The 24,432-nt window shown below is 49.5% G+C and overlaps 1 protein-coding gene across 6 annotated transcripts in view; it reads left to right on the top strand.

Moving 5' to 3' along the window:
- The window catches only part of NTM (neurotrimin), a 954,879-nt gene that overhangs the window by 830,998 nt on the left and 99,449 nt on the right, over positions 1-24,432 (top strand). For all 6 annotated transcript variants that reach the window (XM_024131164.1, XM_024131161.3, XM_024131165.3 and 3 more), the window contains one exon: positions 2,561-2,686. In XM_024131164.1, the coding sequence (XP_023986932.1) occupies positions 2,561-2,686 (126 nt within the window). The remainder of the gene's footprint in view (positions 1-2,560; positions 2,687-24,432) is intronic.

Genomic DNA, 24,432 nt, shown 5'->3' with positions numbered 1-24,432 from the left:
ATCAGGTGTCCAGTCATTAACTCATCAAGTACCTTTCTCGCCTGGAAGGTTCAATCTAGCTTTTAAAATGATACAGCCATGAATCACAATATAATGTCTTCGAAGTCCCGGGTCTTAGAGCCAGCGGTCACTTCCCAGCCCTGGCCACATCAACCGTCCATCGTGTCTGTCCCGCCAAACATCCGTGAGAATGCAGGTATGTGTGTGTGCAAGGGCATACGCACACTCGCACACACAGACATCACACCACAGTTGCCTCTCTACCTGAAGCTCCACGTGGATTTAAGACTCAAAATGATTAATCAGTGCTTGCTTTATGCAAGGGACCGTACTGGAGACAGCAGAAAATAAAAAGATGAGCAAGGCTCTTGTCCAATATCTTATACTATGATAATATATAGCCAAGGAGAAAGATGAGACAAGGTAACATAAGCCAGTTTATTTTTATGCCGTGGAGGAGGCTGCGGAGTCTCCAAGCAGGAGAGGCCACGTCCCCTTGGACGTCGCCTGGAAGACCTCATGGAAGGGGTGGCAGCTCAGCCTTGAATGAGGTTGAATGATTCCAGTAGGTCTAGACAGTTGGAGAAAGAGGCAAAGGGACCAAAACCAGTAGCAAGGGCTTGGGGCTCAGAAGACAAAGTCCAGTGCATTCTTGTTAATGAGCGTTCCTGGTTGGGCACAGTGTGGAAACAGATGGGAAGTCAATTTTCAGGAGAAGGAGGGAAAGGAACAAAGGCTGAGAGCAGCTATCTATCTGCACGACACCCTCCTTTCTGGAGGAAAAAAAATCCAACACCATCAGGAGTGAGTGATGAATGGTTCCAGGAGAGGAAAGACCAGCATGGAAAGTTCCAACCAATCTGATTTTCCTGTGAGGGTTGCACCGTGACCTTGGTCCCATCCAGGGAATAAGGGCGATGGTCAGCTTGCCTGGGGTCTCCTGCAGGCCAGATGGCACTGTGTCCTGGGGATAACAGGTCCTGGAATAGCACACGGGGGTGGCTCAGAGGCATGCTGGTTCAAGGAGGCAACCTGACCTGAAGATGCCTGATAGAACCCGACAGAGTTCTTAACCTTAACCTGTAAAGAGCTAATGTGCCCAAACCAGTGTGAGTAGAACTGAAATGACCCGTGTTAACGGCCCGGTTCTGAGGTTGTCGCAGACATGTAGCCAGGTGGCTACATAGGCGGCGGCTCCCATGAACAGCCATTATAATTCCATCCTATAAATATGGGTTGCGTTTTTACTATGGATATAAATGTAAGTAAGACCTGGCTCAGGCCTTCAAAAAAGCTCATGGTCTAGGGGGTGAGGGTTGCTATGCAAATAACTACAGCACAGTGGGATAAGGGCCAAGAATTGGAGTTTGGAGGGGGCCCAATAAAAGACACCCTCACTTTATGAACCCATTGGCAGACAAGACAAATGAGTAGTCATGTCATGGTCAAGCATCACATTCGCAAGTGGTAAAGATGGTACTGGAGAATTGGGCTTAGACGTGCAGCACCAATGAGCTTCCAGCTCTGAGCCCCAGAATGAGACAGATGCCCACCACTGGCTGTGCTCACGCCCGTGGGATGCTGTCCTGTAAAACATAAATGAGAAAGTGCACAATATAATGTAGCCTCCTAAGGAAACCCTGGCTCCAAAACGAAAGACTAAACAAAGTTGGGGGATTCTGTCCCCAAATCTACAGTTGGGATGAACTTCTTCATCCCAACTTTGGGGGGGATTAATCTAAGACACAGAGAGAGAAAGAGGCCAAGTCTGTCATGTCTGATTGACTCCCCCTCCGGTGCGTGTAACATATCTGGGTGCAGGATCTTTGAGTTGTGCAGGAGGCCAGAGGGAGTAGGGGTAGGAAAGCTGCGACAAAGTGGCGTATGATTCGGGTCTACAAGGATGACTGGGATTTCCCAGGAAGGATGGAAGGAAGAATATAGATCCCAGATGCAGGCTGACCAGGAAGGACATGATGACTTGGGGATGACAGAAAGGTAACTAGAGGTGGAGTCACCCGGGAAGGACATGATGAGCTGGGGATGACAGCAGGGTAAGTAGAGGTGGAATCGCCAGGAATATCAGGGGAAGCAGAGGTTCGGGCTTGATTCCGAAGGGCCTGGTTTGCTTGGATGAGGGGCTTGGGTGTTTTCAGGCGGCCAGTAGAAACGGTTGGAGGTGTTTAGGCCGAGACGCGGTATGATCAGAAGTGCACCATATGAAGACGGCCGTGATGCGGTGTGGGGCAGGAGTGGGAGGTGGGTGTGGGTGAGAGTGGAGACCGGAGGAGGGTGGGGGGCTAGAACAGGCCCTGTGGGGCTGCCGCGGAACCATCCCTCTCAGACCCTCTGACATTGCGTGTGAATCGGAGGAAATAGAAGCTGAAGTCAGGGTGAGACGTTTCTTTCACGTGTAAGGTGACTCCTCTGATTCCTCATCCTTGACCCTGTAGCCCCAATATTTCCATCCCTGGGTTATTCTGCCAGCTACCACTTGAAGACAACAAAGAAATGTTTCAGCAGGATTTTAATTTTCCTTCTACCTGTATTGTCTCCACAGTATCTCCCAAAATTGTAGAGATTTCTTCTGATATCTCCATCAACGAAGGCAACAATATCAGCCTCACCTGCATAGCAACGGGTCGACCAGAGCCGACGGTTACTTGGAGACACATCTCCCCCAAAGGTGAGAGAAGCAGTTTGGTGTATCGTGTTGTGAGAGAAAGCGGGAGAATGGTTGGCCTTGGCAGGAGGTTCTGGCGCCGGTGACTTGGTCCCAAGGGTCCCCCATTCTTGGTGGCCTGATAACAAGATGCTCGTGGCTCCGCAGAGAATATTGGTGTTCTCAGTGCAAGACAGACATATCCTCTGAGATTTCAGAAATCACACTGGAGGATGTCTCCAGTCCCTGGGAAATTAATCCCAGTTGTTTCTGGGTGAAGTGGTGGTAAGCTGTTCTGGGCGACTTTCCTGGTCACGTTTGGCGATGGAGGAGTCTGCTCTGTGTTGGTGACATTGTTCAGCTGGCTGTTTTGTAAGAGAGAGAAGACACAAGCACACAATGATGGATGAGGGTTTGGGTTGGCCATATGCCTACAAGGAAAATTCCACATCCGTGCTGCTTCAACAGTGCCAAATGTCTGGTCGCTAGGCCATCAGTCCTTTTGTGGTTTTCTTGTTGCTTTACTCTGATTAATCCTAGATAACAAATACAACTTAATGTGTGACTGAATTGCAAAATTCACTTTGTCTAAACGTCTAGATGTTTTGCAGACCGGGCTAAGTGTTGTTTTGTGCTTTCACGGATTGAACGTTAAACTTTTAGAATTGAAGGCAACATGCCATTTATTTTTAAGCTAGCTTTTATGCGAGGTGCATTACATTATTTCATTAGTTCTAAAATGTCTACTGAGTGTTTATATAGCAATAAACCAGAACAGACAAGTCCCTGCTCTCATGAGCTCACATTCTCATAAGATGAATAACCAAAATAATAATGTTAATAGTATGTGGTGATAAGGATGAGAAAATAGAGCAGGATACATTGACAGAAGGACAAGAGGTTTGGTCAGGAAAGGCCTTCGACAAGGTGACATTTGAGCAGAGACCTGAAAAAGATCCTTAATTTCACTGCTTATATCTGGCTAACATGGAATATATTTATGTACATATGTATATATATATGTGTGTGTGTGTGTGTGTATGCCTGCATGTATGTATGAAGGTAAGTGCATTGCTGAGTCATGCAGGTTTAAGGAGGCTAAAGAAGAGATACACACTACTATAAAATAGATAAACAACAAGGACCTACTGTATAGCACAGGGAACTGTATTCAATATCTTGTAATAAACTATAATGGAAAAGAATCCAAAAAAGAATATAAATATATATATATATATATATATATATATATATATATATATATATAGAACTGAGTCACTTTGCTGTACACCCAAAACTAACACAATATTTTAAATCAACTAGATTTCAATAAAAATAAAGATGCTAAAGTCGCCACCAGCGTGGTTTGCTGGGTGTTTCCGGCTGAGTCCCCCTAAAGCAGACCCTGAGAAGGTGACTGGCAGGCAAGAAGTTTATTGGCGGTGCCCTTGGAATCAAGCGGAAGGGGAGGGAGGGAGGCGGGGTCGGGTCGAGGGAGAGGTTGAGTTGCCATGATGACCAGGGAAGCATCTCTACTAGCCCTGTGGGGCGTTCTGAAGATAGGATGAATTGTCCTCTATTGAGGTTATGGGGCTGGCCTTTTACGCCAGCACAACAGTCGAGGTCAGGGAATTCGGGCTGTCCCCGGAAGAGCTGTGACCCAGGCCAGGCATCTCTCTTCATATGAGGTGGTCCCCTTGAGGGGCTGCAGCCGACGGCTGTCCGTCCACCCCCTGGGGCAGGCGTCCTTCGTTGCTGAAGAAGGCAGTGCATCACAGGTCTACTACACCTGGACATTAAAAAAAAAATAGTTGAAGACGATGCATGGGCCCCAGAAACCAAATTCCCTCTCTCAGGGTGACAGTTAGCCCTATGGAGGTTTTCAGAAAAGGGATGAGGTTTTCATTGTGTTTGGCCTGAAACCCTGAGAGCTGTCTCTAGCCACCACTCCTGACACTACCACCATGAGCAAAGGAATCAGAGAGATGCTCGAATTTCTGCCAACCTCTCGACTGGAACTGACCTTACACGTGGACTGGCCCACAGTCTGGGAGGAGGCTTCACTGTGCATGAAGTTGTTAGTGATGGAACTTGGCCCCGGGGCACATCCCAGGGTGGGGCATCCAGATGGACAGACTTTCTGGTCCATGGTGCATGCCGTTCATCACTGCTTAATGCCGGGACCTCAGTGCCGCTGGACTCCAGGGCGGTGTGTGCTTTTAGCATACACAAGCATTCATCATCCCAGGTACATGGACTTTCCTTCTGTCAGGTGGCACTACCCCCTCCATCCTGCAAGTCCCCTCTGTCTCCTGCTTGAAGTCTTTTCTCTTCCCTCCTCTGGCCCTGCAGCTCTTCGTCCTTTTCTGGTGCCTCGCCTTTCCTTTTCCTCTCCTTTCCTTTTCCTCTCCTCTCTTCCCCTCCCCTTCCCTCCCCTCTTTCTTCTTCTTTCCCTTCTCCTCCGTACAGCTCCTCTTTTTGTCTTGTCCTTTCATGCTTTCTGGTTTTGCTCTCCGCCTTCCTATCTCTCACAGCCTCCTACACAGTCTCCTGTTTCATCCCACATTGTCATTTCGTTCTTCTCTCTCTTCTCACAATCACTTTCGTCTTCCCTCTGCACTGGCACCCTCTCCGTTCCTCTTGCTGAAGTTCTCACCACTGTGCCCTAGCATCCTTCCCTCTCTCCTGGCCATCCAGCCGCCTCATTTCCCCAGGAGACTTGACCTGACGCTTCCATTTTACTGGGGTTTTAGCTGCTATGGAAACAGAAGATGGATCAAGGGGAGAGGAGCAGGATAATCGGAATCTACCTGTGGATCAGAGTAACTTAGACGAGCAGCTTTTCCCGGATCTGTGGTCTGGATTAGCTAACCCAGATTCAAACTGATGCGGCATGCCACACGGCAACTGATCACGCCGGGGCTCACGGGGTGCCGCTTCCTTGGTGACTGATTATTTGGAGATCAGAGCTGTCATCAGGCTGCTGTCCAGCCTGAACTGGAGCTGGAGACCCTTAGCAGCCAGGCCTTCATCTTGCCCCACTAAATATCTCCAAAAGGCTGCTTATTTTAAATAACGTAGGGACCAGATGTGGGTTCCTTGGAGAAAAAGATACGCTACACCTGAGCGAAGGCTCCGAAGGCAGAGAGCCGCTCTCGCCCTTGCTCCCACTCTGTGTGGGCAGATCACATTTCAGTCAAGGCCATTCTTATGCTCTCTCACCCACTAAACCCCTGATGGAGGGCGGACCCTGGCCAAGCACTTCGGGCGACCTTGATGGCTTCACTGCATGTTCTCTCCAGACTGGTCTGTTTGTTCTGTGCATTTCTGAAAAATCCTAGTTTCCTCTGTCACAACTCATATGGGGCTGCAGTAAGCTGATAGAAATCTCTTCCTTTTTTAAAAAAATTTGTGGAGGTAACATTGGTTTATAACACATCGGGTTGGCCAAAAACTTGTTGAGGTTTTCCATAAGATGTTACAGGAAAACTCAAACGAACTTTCTGGCCAACCCAATACAAGTTCCGTGTATTATATTTTGACTTCTGTATGCACTACAGCGAGCTTACCACCAAAAGGCTAGTTTTCCATCCATCACCGTACAGTTGACCCCCTGCACCCATTTCACTATCTCCCCTGACCCCACTTCCCCTCTGGTGACCATTACTCTGTTCTCTATATCGATGTGTTTGTTTTTCTTTGGTTTGTTTTGCACATTTACTTTGTTTTGTTTTGTTTTCATATATTCCCCATATAAATGAGATCATATGGTATTTGTCTTTCTCTGCCTGACTTATTTCACTTAGCATAAGGTCCCAGCCTTGACTCCTTTTATGTGGAAAAGTAATAAAGCAATGTTAACCACCATTGTATCAGTAGTGGCTCATCCATCCAGATATACAGAAACTGGGAGTGATCTTATGGTGGGAGGGGTGTTGGGGGTCTTTCTCAGAAGGTGCCTACCTGGCACTTGACATCAGGTGGAGAAAATGTCAGTTGTCCTTATCCAAGATAGAGAGGGAGGTAAGACCTCTCTCTTGGCATTGCTATTGATCATGAGAAGTAGTATCTCACCTGTTATTACCGGTTATATGTCTTTTTAGCTCCCTTCATGAACTTATAGCTCCCAGGAGTTCAAGGAGAAGGTGTACTAGCTTTGTAGAGACACCTGCCGTCATGGTGCATACCTGTTTTGAAGGGTACAGGTGTTGCTTGTACCTGCACAGGCCTTGGTCTTTTCAGGAGGAAGAGCCCACGTCACTTCCTCACACGGGAATGCCGCCTGGAACTGCACGAATGTTCTAATGGCCCCTCACCGAATCCCACCTGTTAGCCTGCTTCTCCGGGCGCTGAAGGACCGTCAGTGGTCCCCAGGGTCCCCTAGACACAACTCTCACTCATGACTCTGCATCTTGTCTTGTCTTTTCCTTGTCTAGGCATGCAAGAATTTATTTTGTCATAGCCCTTAAGCTCGAGTCTTTCTATCCAAAAGAATACCTTTAATGCTGTCTATTCCTCTGAGTCTTCTAACTGATAAACTATCTCTTTCAATGTATTCTAAAGATGCTCTTCAAGACTTCACACTTCATAAAAAAATTATTTTCAAAGGCACATTTTCATATCTCCAGTTTCTGTTGGACTGTCAGAGCTTTAGAGAGAAGGCTGAGGTTCCTGTATTTCCACATCCATGGGAGCCGACCACAAAACCCAGATGAAGGCCTGAGTCCAGCCACTGCTGCATGGGCTCCACTGTACCTATGGGGTCATGGCTCACTGAGTGTCCTAATGGGGCTGCCCTCTCGGGTACACCTGCCTCACCCTTTATCCCATCAAACAAAACACTGAAAATATCAATAACAATCTCACCAAGGCTGCTGAGAGAACACCTCCTACCTGGGTATTGGCAGGGGGCTCAGGAGGGTCCAGTGATCTGTCCAAAGAGATGTCCTGATTTCTGATTCATCAGTTCTTTGAGACCAGGGCCTATGTCTCTCTTTTCTTGGCTCCTTCACCTCCTAGCACAATGCCCAGCACCTAGAAAGCATCTAAGAAATATGTGTTGATTCCGTGAACAGCCCTTGTGTTTGTTGATGCCCCAAAGGGGATGGCCATTCTCCTAATTCAGAGATTCCATCCCCATCTTGAGGAATTCTTGTCCACTTTGATGTTGTGGTCCAGACCTGCCTGGCGTGTCTCCTGCTGAAACTCTGCTGTTAAGTCTCCAGGAAATTTTCTCTGGTCTTGAAGCCTTTCCTGAAGTCCGCCTAGTGGGGAAGCTGCTGTGCCAGGGCTGGACTTCTTCAAGGAGAAGTGACTCCTTTTCAAGTTCTCTTTTGCAAGGGTCAGAGTGGCTCACGAGCACCTTTGAAGTTGGGTCTTGCGTGAGCTGCCTTCTGCCCTCATCACCGCCTCACTGTGAGCGCTCGCATGATGTCTGTGCTTCTCTGATGTGTAATTCACCCGGCTCTTCCAGGGCACCTGATCCTTTTGCTGACCTGTGTCTAAACCCGCAATGGCTCCCAACAGTTTCATAAATCAATCCTGGATGGTCCCAGAGAGAGTGAATTCAGTAATACATGAAAACTTGCTACTCCTCATGGGTTAAAAAAAAGTTTAGGGGCTTCCCTGGTGGCGCAGTGGTTGAGAGTCCGCCTGCCGATGGCAGGGGACGCGGGTTCGCGCCCCGGTCCGGGAAGATCCCACGTGCCGCGGAGCGGCTGGGCCCGTGAGCCGTGGCCGCTGAGCCTGCGCCTCCGGAGCCTGTGCTCCGCAGCGGGAGAGGCCACAGCAGTGAGAGGCCCGCGTACCGCAAAAAAAAAAAAAAAAAAAAAAAAAGTTTAATACAAAGAAAGAAATCAGTACCCCAAAAAAGAGAAATATCATTTAAAAAAATTCTCCCCTCCATCCCCAGTGTGTGAATCGAGGTTCGGGTAGAGATGGACTGTTTCTTCCCAGGGCCACACAAAGACCCGGGGTGAGAGTGCACAATTAGAAGAAGGCTGTATGTCCACCGGGCTGCACACCACGCCCTAGCTGTGGAAGCCTTCTCTTCCCACGGCACGGGGTGGGCGCTTCTGCGTGCCTCCCGCACCTCTCTCCGCAAGACTGGGCAACCTGCCTCAGCTGCCAGTCTCCCCCACCCCCAGCCCAGCTCTCCTGCTGGAGTCGAAGGCCCAGGGAGCAGTCGGCTGCCCTGCCTCTTGCTTCCCAGAGTCTTCAAAGGCACCGGCTGGTGAGGACAGAGTGACCCTCGGATGGGAGCCCTTCTCCTCTCGCCAAAGTTCTGAGCGCTCCCCACCCACCTGTTTCCCGTTTGTCAGCACTGACGGGCCCTCCTCCCCAGCTAAGCAGGACACAGAAGCACTAATTGGCACTGGAGGCGTCACAGCTTGAGTTCAACCAGAGCTGGCAGGTGCCGCGACTCCGGTGACAGCTCTGCGGGAGAGTGTCAGGCGTGGAACTCTGGCGTGCCGCTGGCTGACGTGGCACCCTGGCACTAACGAGCAGCCTGTCAACAGCAGCGTCGGGGGCCCCGTGTGGCACAGCGATCATTAGGATGGCAGACGAGAAAGTCGCCTCCAGCAAAGAGGCACCGGGGAAGGGAAGGAAGGAGGACAAAATGGAACTAAAGGCTTCACCTCACCCACCACCGATGTTCACCACCCAGCAAGAGGGAACCAAAAAAAAAACAGGAAAGACAAAGATCCTTATGAAAGATCTCTATCTGTGCCAACTCTGGACAACTCTTGGAGTCTCATTTTGGTGGATGCCCTGTAATTAACGATACAGACAATGTATCTTTTCTGCCATAAGCCAAGGGGGAACTCAGTGACTGAATTCTCTCTCCAGTCATGGCCAAGGTGTTGTGAAGCCAGGAATTTAGCCTAAGTTCCCAAGAAACAGGGGCCTGAAGGGAAAGGAGGTCTTGAGATCTGTGAGTTTTTGCTCCCTGTCAGGGAGTCTCCCTGGAGGGGGCACCTGCTAAACTGCCAGCTGCCCACCTGTCTTCTGCTGGAATATTAGAGTCCAAGAGATACAGTTAAGAGAAGGATCCTTCCCTGTGGAGGTTCCTCCCACAGGTGGGCATGGGTGGTGACCAGCATGTCTGCCCTCTCCTCCTGCTTCCTGAGGACAGGTGAGAATGGTCCAGCTGGTCCTTTCTGCTGAGCTGTTTGGAATGTCTGGCCCTTCTCTGAGGCTCTGACCACCTGCGGTGAGTGACTCCCTTTCACAGCTGGAGGTGACCTGCCCAAAACAGGTGGGTTTGAAGTCAAGTCCCGCTGGATTTGGATTCCCTTGCACTGTCACTGCCTGGGTCACACTGGGGCAGCAGTAAGCCTCTCTGAAGATACGCTTCTTTCTTGATGTTGTTCTTGCTCCTTGTCACGGCACCTCGAGTTTCCGTGATCTGGTCCTGGACCCCAAGACCCCCCGCACTGCAGTCACACTGGCAGCTTGAGGCTCACCACCTACTTGGCGTCTCCTCCTTGGACTCACTTCCACTCTCCTTAGACCATCTTTCCGCGGCTTTTGGAGAGAGTCCACTTTTGTTTTAAGACCAGGCTCGGATGCTACGCGTTTGAGAGCCTCTGATGACTTTCTCCAGCCGGAGTGCCTCGGCCCTTCCCGAGACGCCACAGCCACTCTGCACGACGGTGATGCTCACACTTACCTGCAGCTCCGGAGACCCCCACTGCCCCCCACCCGGTGTCCACGGGATCAGGGGAGCAGCGACAGGCCCCTCATGGTCGTATTTTATCGCCAGTGCTGAGCGCAGCACGAGGCAGTGACAGGCCCTTTTGGGGATCATTGAAAGAAATGTCCAATGGTGTAGGTACAGTATGTTTCTTTCCTTTTTAAAATTGAGTCTTTCTGGCACATGATTTAAAACAAAATCAATTTTAGTGAGGAAAGGGGTAAGATCCGGGAGCTTCATCTCTGCCTCATCATATATTTCCCAAACCAATCAAAGGAATTTGTAAGAAAAGCCTCTCCCCCCACCGTTGCCTCCCTGGTTGACCCCAGGACCGAGCTGCAGACTCTTCATCTGCAAAAGACAGATAAGCGAGCCGTGTCAGGGTAGATTGGCAGGATGCATCAGGCTCCCCAACGCACAGTGCCCGGCCCGCAACGCACAGTAGGCGCCTGACCCCGTCGTTTCCATCACCCAGCCAGCCCATTCCTCTTCTTTCCCACCCAGGAGACACGAGAAGGGAGGAAGGAGGGAGGAAATTAAAATTTTTTCCTCTGGAAAGTTTGAATCCCTACAAAAGCCCAAGCTCAGCCAATTGCCAGAAAGGACAGATCTTCGAAGGTGCTTAATCAGCACCCCCTAACCCCCATGATTTTCTAATTAACGTAGCTGCTTGATTAAAATTCCCCAAGTACCCCAAGTGGCTGTCCCGGGAGGGACAAGTAATTGCTATTGCGAAAAGATATTACAGAGGTCATTGATGGTGGGAGAAAAAAAAAAATAATTGCATCATGATGGAAAGTGGCAGATCTCCTCTCCCTAGGAACAGGGGAGCATACGGTATTAGGTCCAACCTGTACAGAGAAAGCAATTTCTTATGATGGACATAAACCAGTGGTGCAACCTCAATACGAGGCAAAGTGATCCAGAAACTCATTAAGCAAATGGTTTAAACACAGACCAAGGTGGCAAAGAAAAAAGTAGAGCGACACGTTTATAGATCACTCTTTTAACTCACTAATTTTCTTTAACTGTAACATTATGGCTAGATAGGTACATTTAGGGTGAAATTTGCCAGTGTCAATAAGGTTTTTTGTAAGTTTAATATTTATGATCTGGTTTAAAGCAGTATTATAGCTGTGCGACTTCCTACTTCAAAGAAGAGGAAAATCATGAAAAGACTAGTGGGGAAATTAATGAGTTCAATGTGCCTCAATTGAGAACATATGAAATCAAGCCTCAGTCTAGAAACCAAGGGCAGGAGTGCACACCACAGACGCTGTTTGTGGTTTTACCCAATTATTTTAAAACCCTTGAAAAACGTTGTAGAATCAGACGTCTGCTGAATGCAGGCACTGCTAACGGCGTCCTCCCCCACGCTCTCTTGAGTCTTGGGCTATTTATGCGGGTACTTGGTGACCGTTACCATGCAGAACTGTTTTGATGGAACAAGAAAGGAAACAGAAAAGCAAGGAGATTGTATTATCTTCCCCACCGAAGCTAACCAGCCCTGGCTCAGTTATTGCAAAGGATGGTTAAAATGGCAGCCCCTCCAGGCCAGGGGACCCCCTCCCTGAGGAGCATCCATGACAGGCAGCTCTTTGGGGGGTACAGAAGGGCCTCAGCGGGGCCTCACCCTCCCACCATAGGCACGGTAACCTCTTCACTGAGGAACCCCTGTAGACCGGCTGAAGGCTTTGGGGTCCCACGGCCAGGTCCCACCGGGAGCTGCCAGAAGAGCTTGGAGACTGCTTCCAATCAGATTGTCCTGGCCACGAGGACTTCTCTGTGTAGCTCTGACTTTGCACCTACTTTTCCATCCTGAATCTTATCTTGACCTGTGATGACTGCTTTTTCCCTAGAGTCTAAATTGCGGAGTGTCTATTATCCAATAATTACAATAAGAATTTGTGGACGTTCAAAATGTGCTGGCCATTCTTCTAAACATGCAGCATACTTGTATGAATTTTTCTCAACAGCGGTGTGAGACCGGTCCTGTGATGAGCCACTTTACCAACGAGGGGGCTGAGGCCTGGAGCGTCAGGCAAGTGGGCCGGGGTCACAAGGCTCCAAGTGGCAAAGCTGAAATCCCACCCCCAGCGACACTGTCTCCAGAAAGCATGTGCTTAACTGCTGTGCTGTATGGTACCGTTCTCCAAGGGTGGTCCCTGGACCAGCAGCATGGGCATCACCTTGTTTGTACCCCACATCTAGGATGGGGCCCAGAAACCTGCATTTTAGCAAATCCCCGGAGAATTGTGTTGCACACTTGAGTTTGAGAACCACTGCTGTGGGATGTCTGCTCTGTGCTAGGCACTCTGGTTTACATATCTTATATCACCTAATTCTCACAAACGCCCTGACGAGTAGGCGTTAGTTCCATTTTAGCGATGAAGAAGTGGAGAGCTGAGAGGATGATTGGCCCACAAATTTTAAATGGCCAAGGTGAAATTCAAATCCAAGCTTTTCTGACTCCAATTTCATATTCTTTTTTTTTAAACATCTTTATTGGGGTATAACTGCTTTACAATGGTGTGTTAGTTGCTGCTGTATAACAAAGTGCATCAGCTCTACGTGTACATATATCCCCATATCCCTCCTTTTTTTTTTTTTAAACATCTTTATTGGAGTATAGTTGCTTTACAATGGTGTGTTAGTTGCTGCTGTATAACAAAGTGAATCAGCTCTACATATACATATATCCCCATATCTCCTCCCTCTTGTGTCTCCCTCCCACCCTCCCTATCCCACCCCTCTAGGTGGTCACAGAGCACCGAGCTGATCTCCCTGTGCCGTGCGGCTGCTTCCCGCTAGCTAGCTATTTTACGTTTGGTAGTGTATATATGTCCATGCCACTCTCTCGCTTCGTCCCAGCTTACCCTTCCCCCTCCCCGTGTCCTCAAGTCCATGCTCTAGTAGGTCTGTGTTTTATTCCCGTCCTACCACTAATCTCTTCATGACATGTTTTTTTCTTAGATTCCATATATATGTGTTAGCATACGGTATTTGTTTCTCTCTTTCTGACTTACTTCGCTCTGTATGACAGACTCTAGGTCCATCCACCTCACTACAGATAACTCAATTTCATTTTTTTATGGCTGAGGAATATTCCATTGTATACATGTTCCACACCAGATTCATATTCTTATACCTGCTTCACTTCTGACCCATGGCTTCTTCTCCATCTCTGGGACACAGCTGCTCTCTATTTCAGGCCTCCTGCCAGCCCAGGGCCTGTGGTCCTCGGAGGTCCAGGTTTTCTTAGTGTTCTTACAAGTTTACCCACACTCTTGTCCAGACACTGGACTCCAGGCTGGGCTCTGTGCTGGGCCTGGGTGTTCCATTCTCCCCAGAATCTCAGACCCCTTTCAGTGGGTCTTTGCACGACACCTCTGAGCAAAGGATGCAGCCCCAGCACAGATGCCAACCACTCAGTTCTCAGGTGAGGCATCTTCCTCCTACGGAGCTGCCTGTGTGAGCTTCACGCTCTCTCCCCGTTCCCCGCGCCCCCTGGACCACAGAGCATGCATGGCAATGAGGTAGCTGCTCTCTGACTTGATGTATCTCTTCCTCATGTTAAACACTACCATCCACTCACACAATGGTGTGTCTTGTGCTTTGGTTGTTATTGTTAGGTTGTTTTACACATTAACGGCTTTAGATATGAAAAGAAATTGCTGGATTCCAGGCTATGTTTTTCATTATCTGACGCCATTGAGTTTCGCTCTGTGTCCTTGTGGTCTTTGGCATACTTCATCTCCCTAGGGGTGTAAAATGCTTGTCCTGCCGGAGCCAGGACAGTTGGAAGGCAAGGAGCGGAATACCGATGCCCTTCTCTCAGACCCAGGGGCCGGCGCCCTCCTGGCTGGGCCGCTTGTGCTCTCCAGATACTACTGCACAGTCGGCCAGCCTGTTCATTGCCTGCGTACTTGGGGTGAGGATTAGGTAGCCCTTCCTTCCCTAGGAGGATCATCTTACCCCTTACTTCTCTCCAACAGAGGTGGATTCTTCTCTGGTAACCCGCTCTCCCAGCGCCCCCAAAACACATCCCACTTCTGTGAGAGTTAACAGGAATGACTTTGGACTTAATCGTTCCTCCACAGTAGATTCAGGACTCCTCCCGTTTAACTGGTCTGCAACCCAGGAGGCCTTGCGCTCCTTCTGTAATTCCCTGCATCCCTGCCTCGCCCTTTATGGAATGGTTCACGGAGGTCACAGTGGTTGGAGATATTTGGCCAGTCATCTGCAATGATAGAGAAAGAAGAATGGCGTTCTCCCTCTGTTGATTTATTTCCTCTGTCACACATCGTCCCCGAAAAGGATTTAAGCAGAGAAGGTGACATGGATTCTGTGCCTGGGAAAACCCCTTGGCAAAACAATTTTCGTTGCTCCTACATTGATTCAATTATTTACTCAATAACGGCTGTCGAGTACCTACCGCTATGCAGCTGTCTTAGGCCGTGGAGATACAGGACAGGACAAAGCAGAAAAAATTCCCTGGCCTCATGGAGCTTCTATTCTACTGAGAGAGACAGAAAATAATTCCAAGGATAAGTGAACCTGAGGGTGTGTTATATGGTAATTACTGTGAAAAAATTAACCGGACAAGAGGCAAAGAGATTATCAAGCATCTGTTTGGGGTTTGCAACCTTCCACAGAGTAGATAAGGATGGGTTTATTAAGAAGATACCCTATGAAAGTTGGGAGAGAAGGCGTTTGGATAATTCCGGCGGAGCATTCCTGGAAGGGCAAAGTGTGAATCCGAGGCCCTCTGTCATGTTCCAGGATTGTCGCGGAGACCATGGGGCTACAGAAGAGTTATTCAGCACCTTCCCTCCTCTCAATGGACTCTGAGCTTCCTGAGGGCGAGGAGCATGCGTGCGGCAGCGCGGAGCATGGAGCCTGTCCGGTCTTAGACCTTCAATAAGTATTTGTGTAAAGAATGAGTGAGTAAAGTTGGGCTTCTGGAGTGAGTAGTTGAGCATGCTGGGAAGTGATAAGGTTCAAGTCAGAAGCGGTGGTCCCTTCATTAATGGCTTCAGGTTCTAGAGAATGACGTGTCTCGTCCTGTGAAAGTGGTAACAGAGGGCTCAGATGAAGGAACAGGGTCCGGGTAAGCTGATGGTGCCAGTGTCTGACAGATCACCAGAGGGAACACTGAAGACAGTCTAGGTAATGGCCCAGGTGGGTGACAAGTTGGGCTGTGATTCAGGTGTGAAAGCCCTCAAAGAATCATGGGAAGTTCAGGACACCAGTCCTTGGCAGCAGGAAGAGGAGGGGTACGTGCGACATTGCCGGAGGGCAAGACCTTGGAAGAAGCAAGGTTTTCAACAAAAATGTGAAAGAGGCAAGGTTTTCAAACAACCTCGAGGAGTAAGGAAGACCGTCACCCCAACCTCCAATGCCAAAACCAACAACCCAGCAGTTTCCTGAGAGCTACCCAGGAAGTGCTGACCTCGGGGAATAGCTGGGTTTTAATTAATAAAGGCAGGTCAGGGGATGCTCAGCCTGGAGCATTTTGCTTAGATAGTGGGTGTTCCAGAGGGAGAGCCGTCAGGCTTGGAAGGTCGGGAGGCATGAGAAATGACAGATCTGCAGAGCACTGATGGTGAGGGAGGCGGTCGCTTGCTGCGTGGCACCCCCAACAGTGAGGGATGTGGGGCTGGTTGGATTTAGCCCCTGTGGTCCCCAAGGGAAGACAGGGAAGCACATCTCACAGGCTTCATCTGTAGCCTCAACCCCATTTCTTCCTGAGCCCGAAGGTGGGGTGGTGACAGAAGGTAGCTGTTGGCAAGGCCAAGCCTTCTTGTGTTCCAGAGCTAGGAGACTGACCTTCAGGGAGCTACTGAAAGGTCAAAGTCAGAGATCATGAGACGGCAGGAGTGGAGGATTAGTATGGAATTTAGAGATATGCAGGGGACCAAATTGCCTGAACTGGTGATGGGTTTAATATGGGTGGGAGGGAGGGTAGGTATGAAGCTGAGAAGGAGCCCCATATTTCTGATTTGGCCTCCCTCGTTGCCAGGTTTGGGGGACTAGGGATTATCTTTCTGGCTGTTCTCCCACGTGGCAATAGGTAGTATGTTAGGAAGCAGCTGGTGTCTGATTTATTTCTGCCTGTTGATCCCTGTGGGTTAGTTTCCTCTTCTCCAAAGATGATCATAACAACCCCAGACATATTTATTTATTTATTTCTAGAGAACCCGGATTTATTCGATTGAACAGAAATGATAGAGTACAACAGAGATATGATAAACAGGCAGAAATGCGTCATCTTTTATTCAACAGATGTTTTTTGAGTACCTAAAACACGACAATGCATTGCAGTGAATACAGCATTCCAAGCCTCTGCCCCATGGGACTGCCGTGTGGGAGTAGGTGATATTCAATAAACAGATGTGTGAGCCGATGTCAGGGAGCGATCGTACTATGGAGAAAAAGAAAACAGAGACAGGGCAAAGAATGATTCTGGTGCTCCTTTGGTTAGACTGTTGAGAGAAAGCCTGAGCAGAGACCTCGGGAGCTGAGTGAAGTGAGGCAGCGAACTGGATGGACTAAGAAGGGGGCGTTCCAAACAGAGGGACCTGTACGTTCCAAGGCCGTGAGCTGCGGAGACCTTTGGTGTCTCTGTGCAACAGCAAGAATGTTGATGCAAAGAAGTGACGTAGGATGGTGTGAAGAGAGTCAGGAGTCAGATCATGTAGTGCCTTGAAAACCAAGGTAAAAACTTTGGCATCTGTTCCAATAAAAACACTGGCAAGTTTCAAGCAGGAGAGTGAACTGAGTGAATAAACGTTCTTAAAGGGTCACGTTTACGGTTTGAAGAGAAAGACTGGGGTAAAGGGGCGGGGGTGTAAGGGTGGCATTTGGGATACCAGTTAGGATGCTGTTGCTTTAGTCCATCAAGAAGTGATGAAGGATGGACTATGATGGTGGGGTCCGAGACTGTAAGACCATGTTTAGTCTGGAATGTACTCTGCAAGCTGACAAGGTCTGTTGACTTACTAGATGGGCGTTGTGAGAGAGAGTTAGGAGTCAAGGTGGATTCTAAGGTTTGTGACCTGTGCCCACTGGTGGCTGCTTCTATCAATTCCTGCCATCAGGAACTGCAAGAGGAGCGGGCTTGCAGAGGAAGAAAGGAGCTTGGTGCTTTAGGTACGCACGTGCAGGTGCTGAGTAGACAGTTGGCTGTGCAAGGGTCCAGAAGCCAGAAAAATTAATCCGGGCGTCGTCAGCATGCAGATGGTGTCTACGTCCATGGGTCTGGCTATCACCGCCTACTGGGTGAAGATGGATAGAGGAGAGATCCGTGGACCAGGCCTCAGGGCTTTCCAATACTGAGGTGTTAGAAGAGGAGGATCCAACAAAGATGATTGTGAAGAAGTGGCCGGAGAGCCGTGAAGGAAATCTGAAAGCCAAGCGCAGGGAACGTTTCGTGGACGGAGGGGGTGATTAATATCACGTGTGTTGCTTAGACGTTAAGGGAGATGAGGGCTGAGAACTGACAGAGTGCGTTTACACAAGACGGTGGTGAGAAAGGTTCCGATGAAAGATAGTAGATAAAGATTAATTGGAATGGGAGAGAATGGGTGGAAGAAATGGACAGAGTAATAAACTTTTTTGGAGAAGTGATGTTCTAAGGATTAGCAGAATGTGGGGTTGGCGGGGAGCGTGAAGTAAAAGGGACTGTTTCCCAAAGTCCAGGCTGCAGCCTGGCCACCCTCGGCCACCCCCCGGCTGCTCTTGCTGGGTAGTTACTCGCCTTAGAGTTCTCAGTCATCTCTCTTCCTCAGATGAAATAAGAAAGGGATTAGCTAAGTCTTGTCTCTGCTTGTGGAGCAGCCTGTCAATTTTGACCTTCAGCCACGTCACCCCGAAGTTTCTTTATGTGGCTTTTGGGTGCTCTAGGAAGTTGGAGCTAAAGTCACCGTGTTGTTAAAGCAGCTGACCACCTCAGCCTCAGGAGCACGGCCTGGAGGAGAGCCTCTGCTGCAAGGGCTAGCGGGGGTCCCGCTGGGCACTGACCACTGAAGCACTTCTTGGAGCGTGAAACCGCCCATGAGGAGGGGCCTGGGGGTGTCGGATGATTTCTGCCCCTCCCCCAACCTCTCCCCAGGGACCACGGAGAAGCCCTTAAAGTGCTCAGTATTTGACCCTCCTTGGCTTGATACTCACCTGGAGCGGGATGTCTGAAACCATCTTTTCTTTTAAATCAGAGCAGGAACCAGGTGAGCCTGGGCAGCCTCCCCGACTCTGGCCACATCATTATCCAAGTCATGCCCAAAGAAAGCTTCCTATGGACGGAAGGAGAAGGTCAACTAAATGCCTGGAAGTGTGGACAAATACAGCCCGACTCTGGCCACATCATTATCCAAGTGAAGCCCCCGTCATGCCCAAAGAAAGCTTCCTATGGACGGAAGGAGAAGGTCAACTAAATGCCTGGAAGTGTGGACAAATACAGCCTAAATCCAGTTCTATAGGGTGATATCATCTGGGGGAAATACTTCAGCTTTTACAGACGTATACCCTGGAAATTCTGCAAATCTCCCTGCTGCTTCACTGTGGCTGAGCCCGGGTCAGATGGGGCAGAGGAAGCAGACGATCTCAGTGTTCAGTCTAGAAAAATGTCACGGTTGGGGGAGAGCTCACCAACCCGGAAGAAAGTACCTGCTGTGACAGGTAGCAGTGTCTCCTCCACCTAGTCCTGGCTTGCAGACAAGTTCCCGAGTGTCCATCTAACGTTTCTCCTCAGACTCCAAACAAATCCATTCTCCTTGCCCCATTACCTTGTCCCTATTTCTTCTGAGAGGGGAAAAACCCTGAATTGATAGGGCACATTGTGTAAGATGGAAGGCCCGGAAGGAATCGGTTCCGTCTCGCTCTGCATCTCTATTTCTACCCAGAGCCACAGGGCCCTTGAGAACTCAGGACAGTTTAGCGAGGGTGAACACAGTTTTTTCTTCAACGTTATTTTGCTCCCTTTGGCTTTTCTGTCAAGTGTCCACACTGACCAGTCTCTGCTCTGCTCTTGAACGGCCACGTTTCTGCACGTGTTGATGTGTTTTCTCTCTTTATCACAGCACTTTCCTGGGCCTCTTGGCTTGGGTCACTCAGGTGTTGTCATGGCAATGACATCCTCAGAACAGTGGTGCTGCTCATGTTGTCATGGTTGTAAGGACCTCTTGATGAGAGCCCCACTTCTTTGTCATCATGCAGCCAGCAGTGAGGAACCCCCAGGACCTCTTGGCAAAGCCTGAGTTCTTAGGCTAGAAGCTAGTGGTTCTGTGCCGGAAAATGCAAGTGGCAGTAACTAAGAAAATAGCAGCAGTCTGTGGGGGCTTCCCCGGTGGCGCAGTGGTTGGGAGTCCGCCTGCCGATGCAGGGGACGCGGGTTCGTGCCCCGGTCCGGGAAGATCCCACGTGCCGCGGAGCGGCTGGGCCCGTGAGCCGTGGCCGCTGAGCCTGCGCGTCCGGAGCCTGTGCTCCGCAACGGGCGAGGCCACGACAGTGAGAGGCCCGCGTACCGCAAAAAAAAAAGAAAAAAGAAAATAACAGCAGTCTAAAATGGTTAGATTCTATCTGTACGAAAAGGAGAAGCCCGAAAGCAGGACCGTCCTCCTCCCCCGCCTCCTCTCTCTCCTCTACATCATCATCATCATCATCATTATCATCCTAGTACCTAATATTTTTACCGTAGGTTGGCTGTGTTCCAGGCACCGTTCTAAATGTTTTACCTGCGTGAACTCTTTAATTCCCTTGACAATCTTCTGGCGTAGGTGTTATTAATGTTCTTTTGTAGGTAAAGGAACTCAGACCCAGAGCACTCGCTTAAGTAACTTGCTCAAAGACACCCAGTAGGGTGGGAGGTGGCCAAGACTTAACCAGCCAAGTTGGTTGCAGAGGCCTCACTCTGAACCCATTAATCTACTGCTTGCCATTGTCCTGTTTTATTCCTGACAGCAAAAATCAAGATGAATAGGCCCAGCTACCAAAGGAGGTGCCAACTCAGATCATCTTTTCTTTCCCCCCACTGGAATTCAAGTCGTTTACACCAATTTTAATTTTTAAAATATTTTCATATTTTCCTTTGATTCTCTAACACCCATATGAAGTTACTGTTGCTATTAATTTTATTCTACAGCTGAGAAAACCCAAGGTGGGAGAGTCTGTGGTTTCCCAAAGAAATGTAGCTGCTAAACTCTCAGACTAGTCCTGAATATGTGACTATCTGCCGATTCAGAATCCAGGCTTTTGTTCTTCCCCACTGCCCGTCCGATCACGTGATGTAGCCCGAAGGCAGGCTCTGGGGAGGGGAATGACCAAACCATCAAAGGGGGCGAGTTGCCGGCAGTCACCTCGGTTGGTGATAGAAGGGATAAATGGCAGGTCGTAGCCTGTCGCTCAGGTGGACATTTGTCCTCTGCGGCCTCCACATTCTCTGTGTAACAACTCCAGGGTCTCAGCAGCTGCTTCTGTCTGTCACAGGGCAGGCAGGAGAGGGCAGCCTTCCCTCCTTCCTGACTGCTGTCATTGACTCTGCGCTCCTCTGAGCAAGTAGTTTAACCTATGTGGGAGAATCCCAATAAAAAGTTAATTACAGCCCTGTGTCTGTGCGGATTTTCAGAAAATGACAATTAAACACAAACAAGTTACTGAGAAACCAGCCTCTGAGAAAGTACAGCTTTCAAGGCAGAGGACTTTCAGGCCTAAGAGTTGACGGGTCTCATTCAAGTACAAGGGGCTTGGAGGGAGATGTGCTGGGGGGGTGGGTGACAGTGAGGTTAATAAAGGTGCTAAAAAGAATAGCAGCAAAGGCTTATGGTGTTCTTACTACTGTATGCCAGCGCGTCACCCGTGCCAGCTCGTTTGAGCTTTGGAACGACGCTGTGAGCTTAGATTCTGTTATTACCCGTATTTGACAAATGAGGAAACGGGCACAGAGGTGTTCAGTAACCTGCTGCAGGTCAGGTAGCTGCTAAGAGGTAGACCTAGACACCGACCTTGGCCTTCCAGATCTCTCTGTGGATACTGGCCTGCCGCCTGTCGTGGGCTCGGACTGGGTTCCGGGAACTGGGCCTGAGCTTAGTCAGAGGCACGGCGAGGTGAACTTTCACGACTCGAGTTCTGATTACACCGCTTTCGAGGCGGTGTCCCCTTAGCACTTTGCTCACCCTCTGAGCCTTGGTCGTCGGACCTGTAAAGTGAGTATCCCGATAGCATTTTCATCCTGGGCTTCTTGTAAAGATAGCATGAGTGGCGCATGTAAATGCGTTGCCCTGTGCCCGGCAGAGAACGATGCTCCATAAACATTTGTCACGGGGGTGGTGCAGACGTGCGCACTAGACGTGTATGGCTGATGCATTTTGTTGAGGCTAACACCACACTGTAAAGCGACCATACTCCAATAAAAATTAATTTTAAAAATACAAAATAAAAAAAAATAGAGGGCGTAATTAGCCTGCCCTCGACGGTAGCGTCTCATCTTATTTCTTTTTTTTTGTTTTTTTTTTTTTTGTGGTATGCGGGCCTCCCTCTGCTGTGGCCTCTCCCGTCGCGGAGCACAGGCTCCGGACGTGCAGGCCCAGCGGCCACGGCTCACGGGCCCAGCCGCTCCGCGGCATGTGGGATCTTCCCAGACCGGGGCGCGAACCCGGTTCCCCTGCATCGGCAGGCGGACGCGCAACCACTGCGCCACCAGGGAAGCCCTTACGTCTCATCTTATTTAAAAGATGAGCAGGCTGCTCAGAACATGTGGGAGGTGTCATAGGTCATATGTGGCAGGTGGAATGTGGATGCCCAGTCTCGTGCCTTTCCAAACACCCCCTCTCACCTAACACAGAGCAGGCCCAACGCTGTTTTTAAACCACCTCTTGATAGAAGGGCCAGCATTTCCATCTCCTTTGGACAGCCCTTCCCAGAGCCTCGGTTTCCCCTTGAATCAAACCTAGAGGCTCTTCTAATGTCCCCAGTGAACACTGGAGGCTCCTAACAAATGTCCCTTGGATGGAGACAGTGAACGGCTGACTGGTAAGTGTCTCCTCACCATCCTTTCTTTCACCTGCAAAAAAATTAAGTTCACAGTTAGTAGCACCTGATTTGGATAGAAACAGAAGTTCAATGAAAATAGCAGAATGTGACTGAGATTTAACCCAAAGTAATACTTTGTCCTAGGGTTTTCGTAAACAAAACCACAAATGAAAAATTCTTATTTCTACTCTAAGAAGACACTTAACCGGCCTGTAATGATTCAGTATTGAATTGGGAATGCGTTGTGTTCTTCTCATTTCTGTGAAAGCAGTGTTCTAGCAACATTAAAGGAGTCCAGTCTGCAGAGACGGGGGCCTGACAAAGACCTCCCTCCAGTCCCACTTGCAAAAAAAGTAGCTTGGAAATAGGGTCCATGCTGCCCACAGGACTTGATAATGTCAGGGTGCTTTGCTGCTGTGCACATGCGATGCCTAACCGTCACCTCTGGGGACGTTTCCACGCGCCTTTTAAGATGGAAACTCTCTTCTCTGCCTGGCCAGCTGCATAGAGCAGCCAGTGGGAGAAGGTCTGCTTGTCTGCTGCCCCCTGGGTGCCACAGCTGCTAAGGGAGTTGAAGGCCAGTGGGAGAGGGCCAGGAGGGTCACAGCCGTGTCTCTGTCAGGATGTAATTTAGGCACAACAGGGAACTGGAAACTTCCTGTCGAGCTGTCGTCACCCTAAACGTGTCTCGCCCGGGAGAGTCCTGCAGCTGGCGAGTGCTGAGAATCCAGCCCTGCAGAGCTCTTCCCGTCATGTGGACTATAAACTGCCCGCTGCGAAAATAAAGGAAGGAGGTGCTTGCCAAGTGCACAGAGGGGGAAATGTATGTGATTTCACCATCTGAAGACATACATCACATTGGGGAACATTAAGGGGGGAAAGAAAAGGAGGAAAGAAAGTAAAGCGTGTGCTGGGGAGCTGGCACAGGATGATCGTCGGGTCTCCACTGAAGAGACTCCCTGGGAAATGGGGCAGCCTTGCAGGGCCTTCCGTCAGGCACGTGTTTTCACGGTGAAGCTTGGCTGTCTCTGGTCTGCGCCCAGGAAAGGAAATCCTTCCATGAGCAGATGCCCACTTGGCAGCCCAAGGTCACCCAGGAGGAGAGCAGCGGTCAGGGGTGGAGGGACGTGAAGAGCGCTTTTGTGGCGACACTGGATTTGACTCTTTGCTCTGCCGGCTACTACGTGGTTGACCCTCCTGAAGCCAATCAACCTCCCTGAGCCTCTGCCACCTAGTCCATAAAACAGGATCAGAAAGTGGAGATTAGCCATCCCACATTGCAGGTGCTTGGTCAACATGAAACCATTGTGCGTGTGGTCCTTTATTAATAACCAGTTCTGCATGAATCATGCATGTTCTCCAGGATGATGCCAGGAAAGTCATGAAGGCAAGGAGGGGAGACGTGACCCCAGCACAGAGCCATCTTCTAAGACAGAGATGTTTTTATGTTTCTGAAACACAAACTTGAAAAAGCAAATGATGTAACCGCTGTTTGTGACCGTTGGTATAAGAACAACACTTCTCCTGTGTTCCCGTTATCTTTGTCTTACGTTTATTAATGCAGCATGATTAATTTCAAAGTTCTCCTAAGCATTTCAGAAATGCTACCTAGGATGTAGCCCAAGTGAGGAGAGTTGAATCTGGAAATGGTTTGAAAAGAGCAGAACAACAGGCCACAACTGCGCAAAACAGAAATTGCAGAAATCAAAAGGGAAATTGCAGGGTAACAGGAATATTCTTGTTGGTGCTGGTTTTAGGATGAGACCGGGATCTCTGGCTTCCACAGCACTCAGGAGCTCCAAGCCAGGGCTGGTTCTCTTTGTCCTGTTTCACAACAACAGGGATGGGGCTGGCACCTGGGCCACATCCCACCTGCTGGCTGCTTTTGAACAACCTGTGAGCTCACAAAGAATTTTACTTTTTTTTTTTTTTTGCGGTACGCGGGCCTCTCACCGTTGTGGCCTCTCCCGCTGCGGAGCACAGGCTCCGGACGCGCAGGCTCGGCGGCCACGGCTCACGGGCCCAGCCGCTCCGCGACACGTGGGATCCT

This window comes from Physeter macrocephalus, chromosome 16 (genome assembly GCF_002837175.3).
Source record: "Physeter macrocephalus isolate SW-GA chromosome 16, ASM283717v5, whole genome shotgun sequence".
Taxonomy (NCBI): domain Eukaryota; kingdom Metazoa; phylum Chordata; class Mammalia; order Artiodactyla; family Physeteridae; genus Physeter; species Physeter macrocephalus.
Note: the sequence above shows the minus strand (reverse complement) of the source record. Positions and strands in the feature narration are given on the sequence as shown.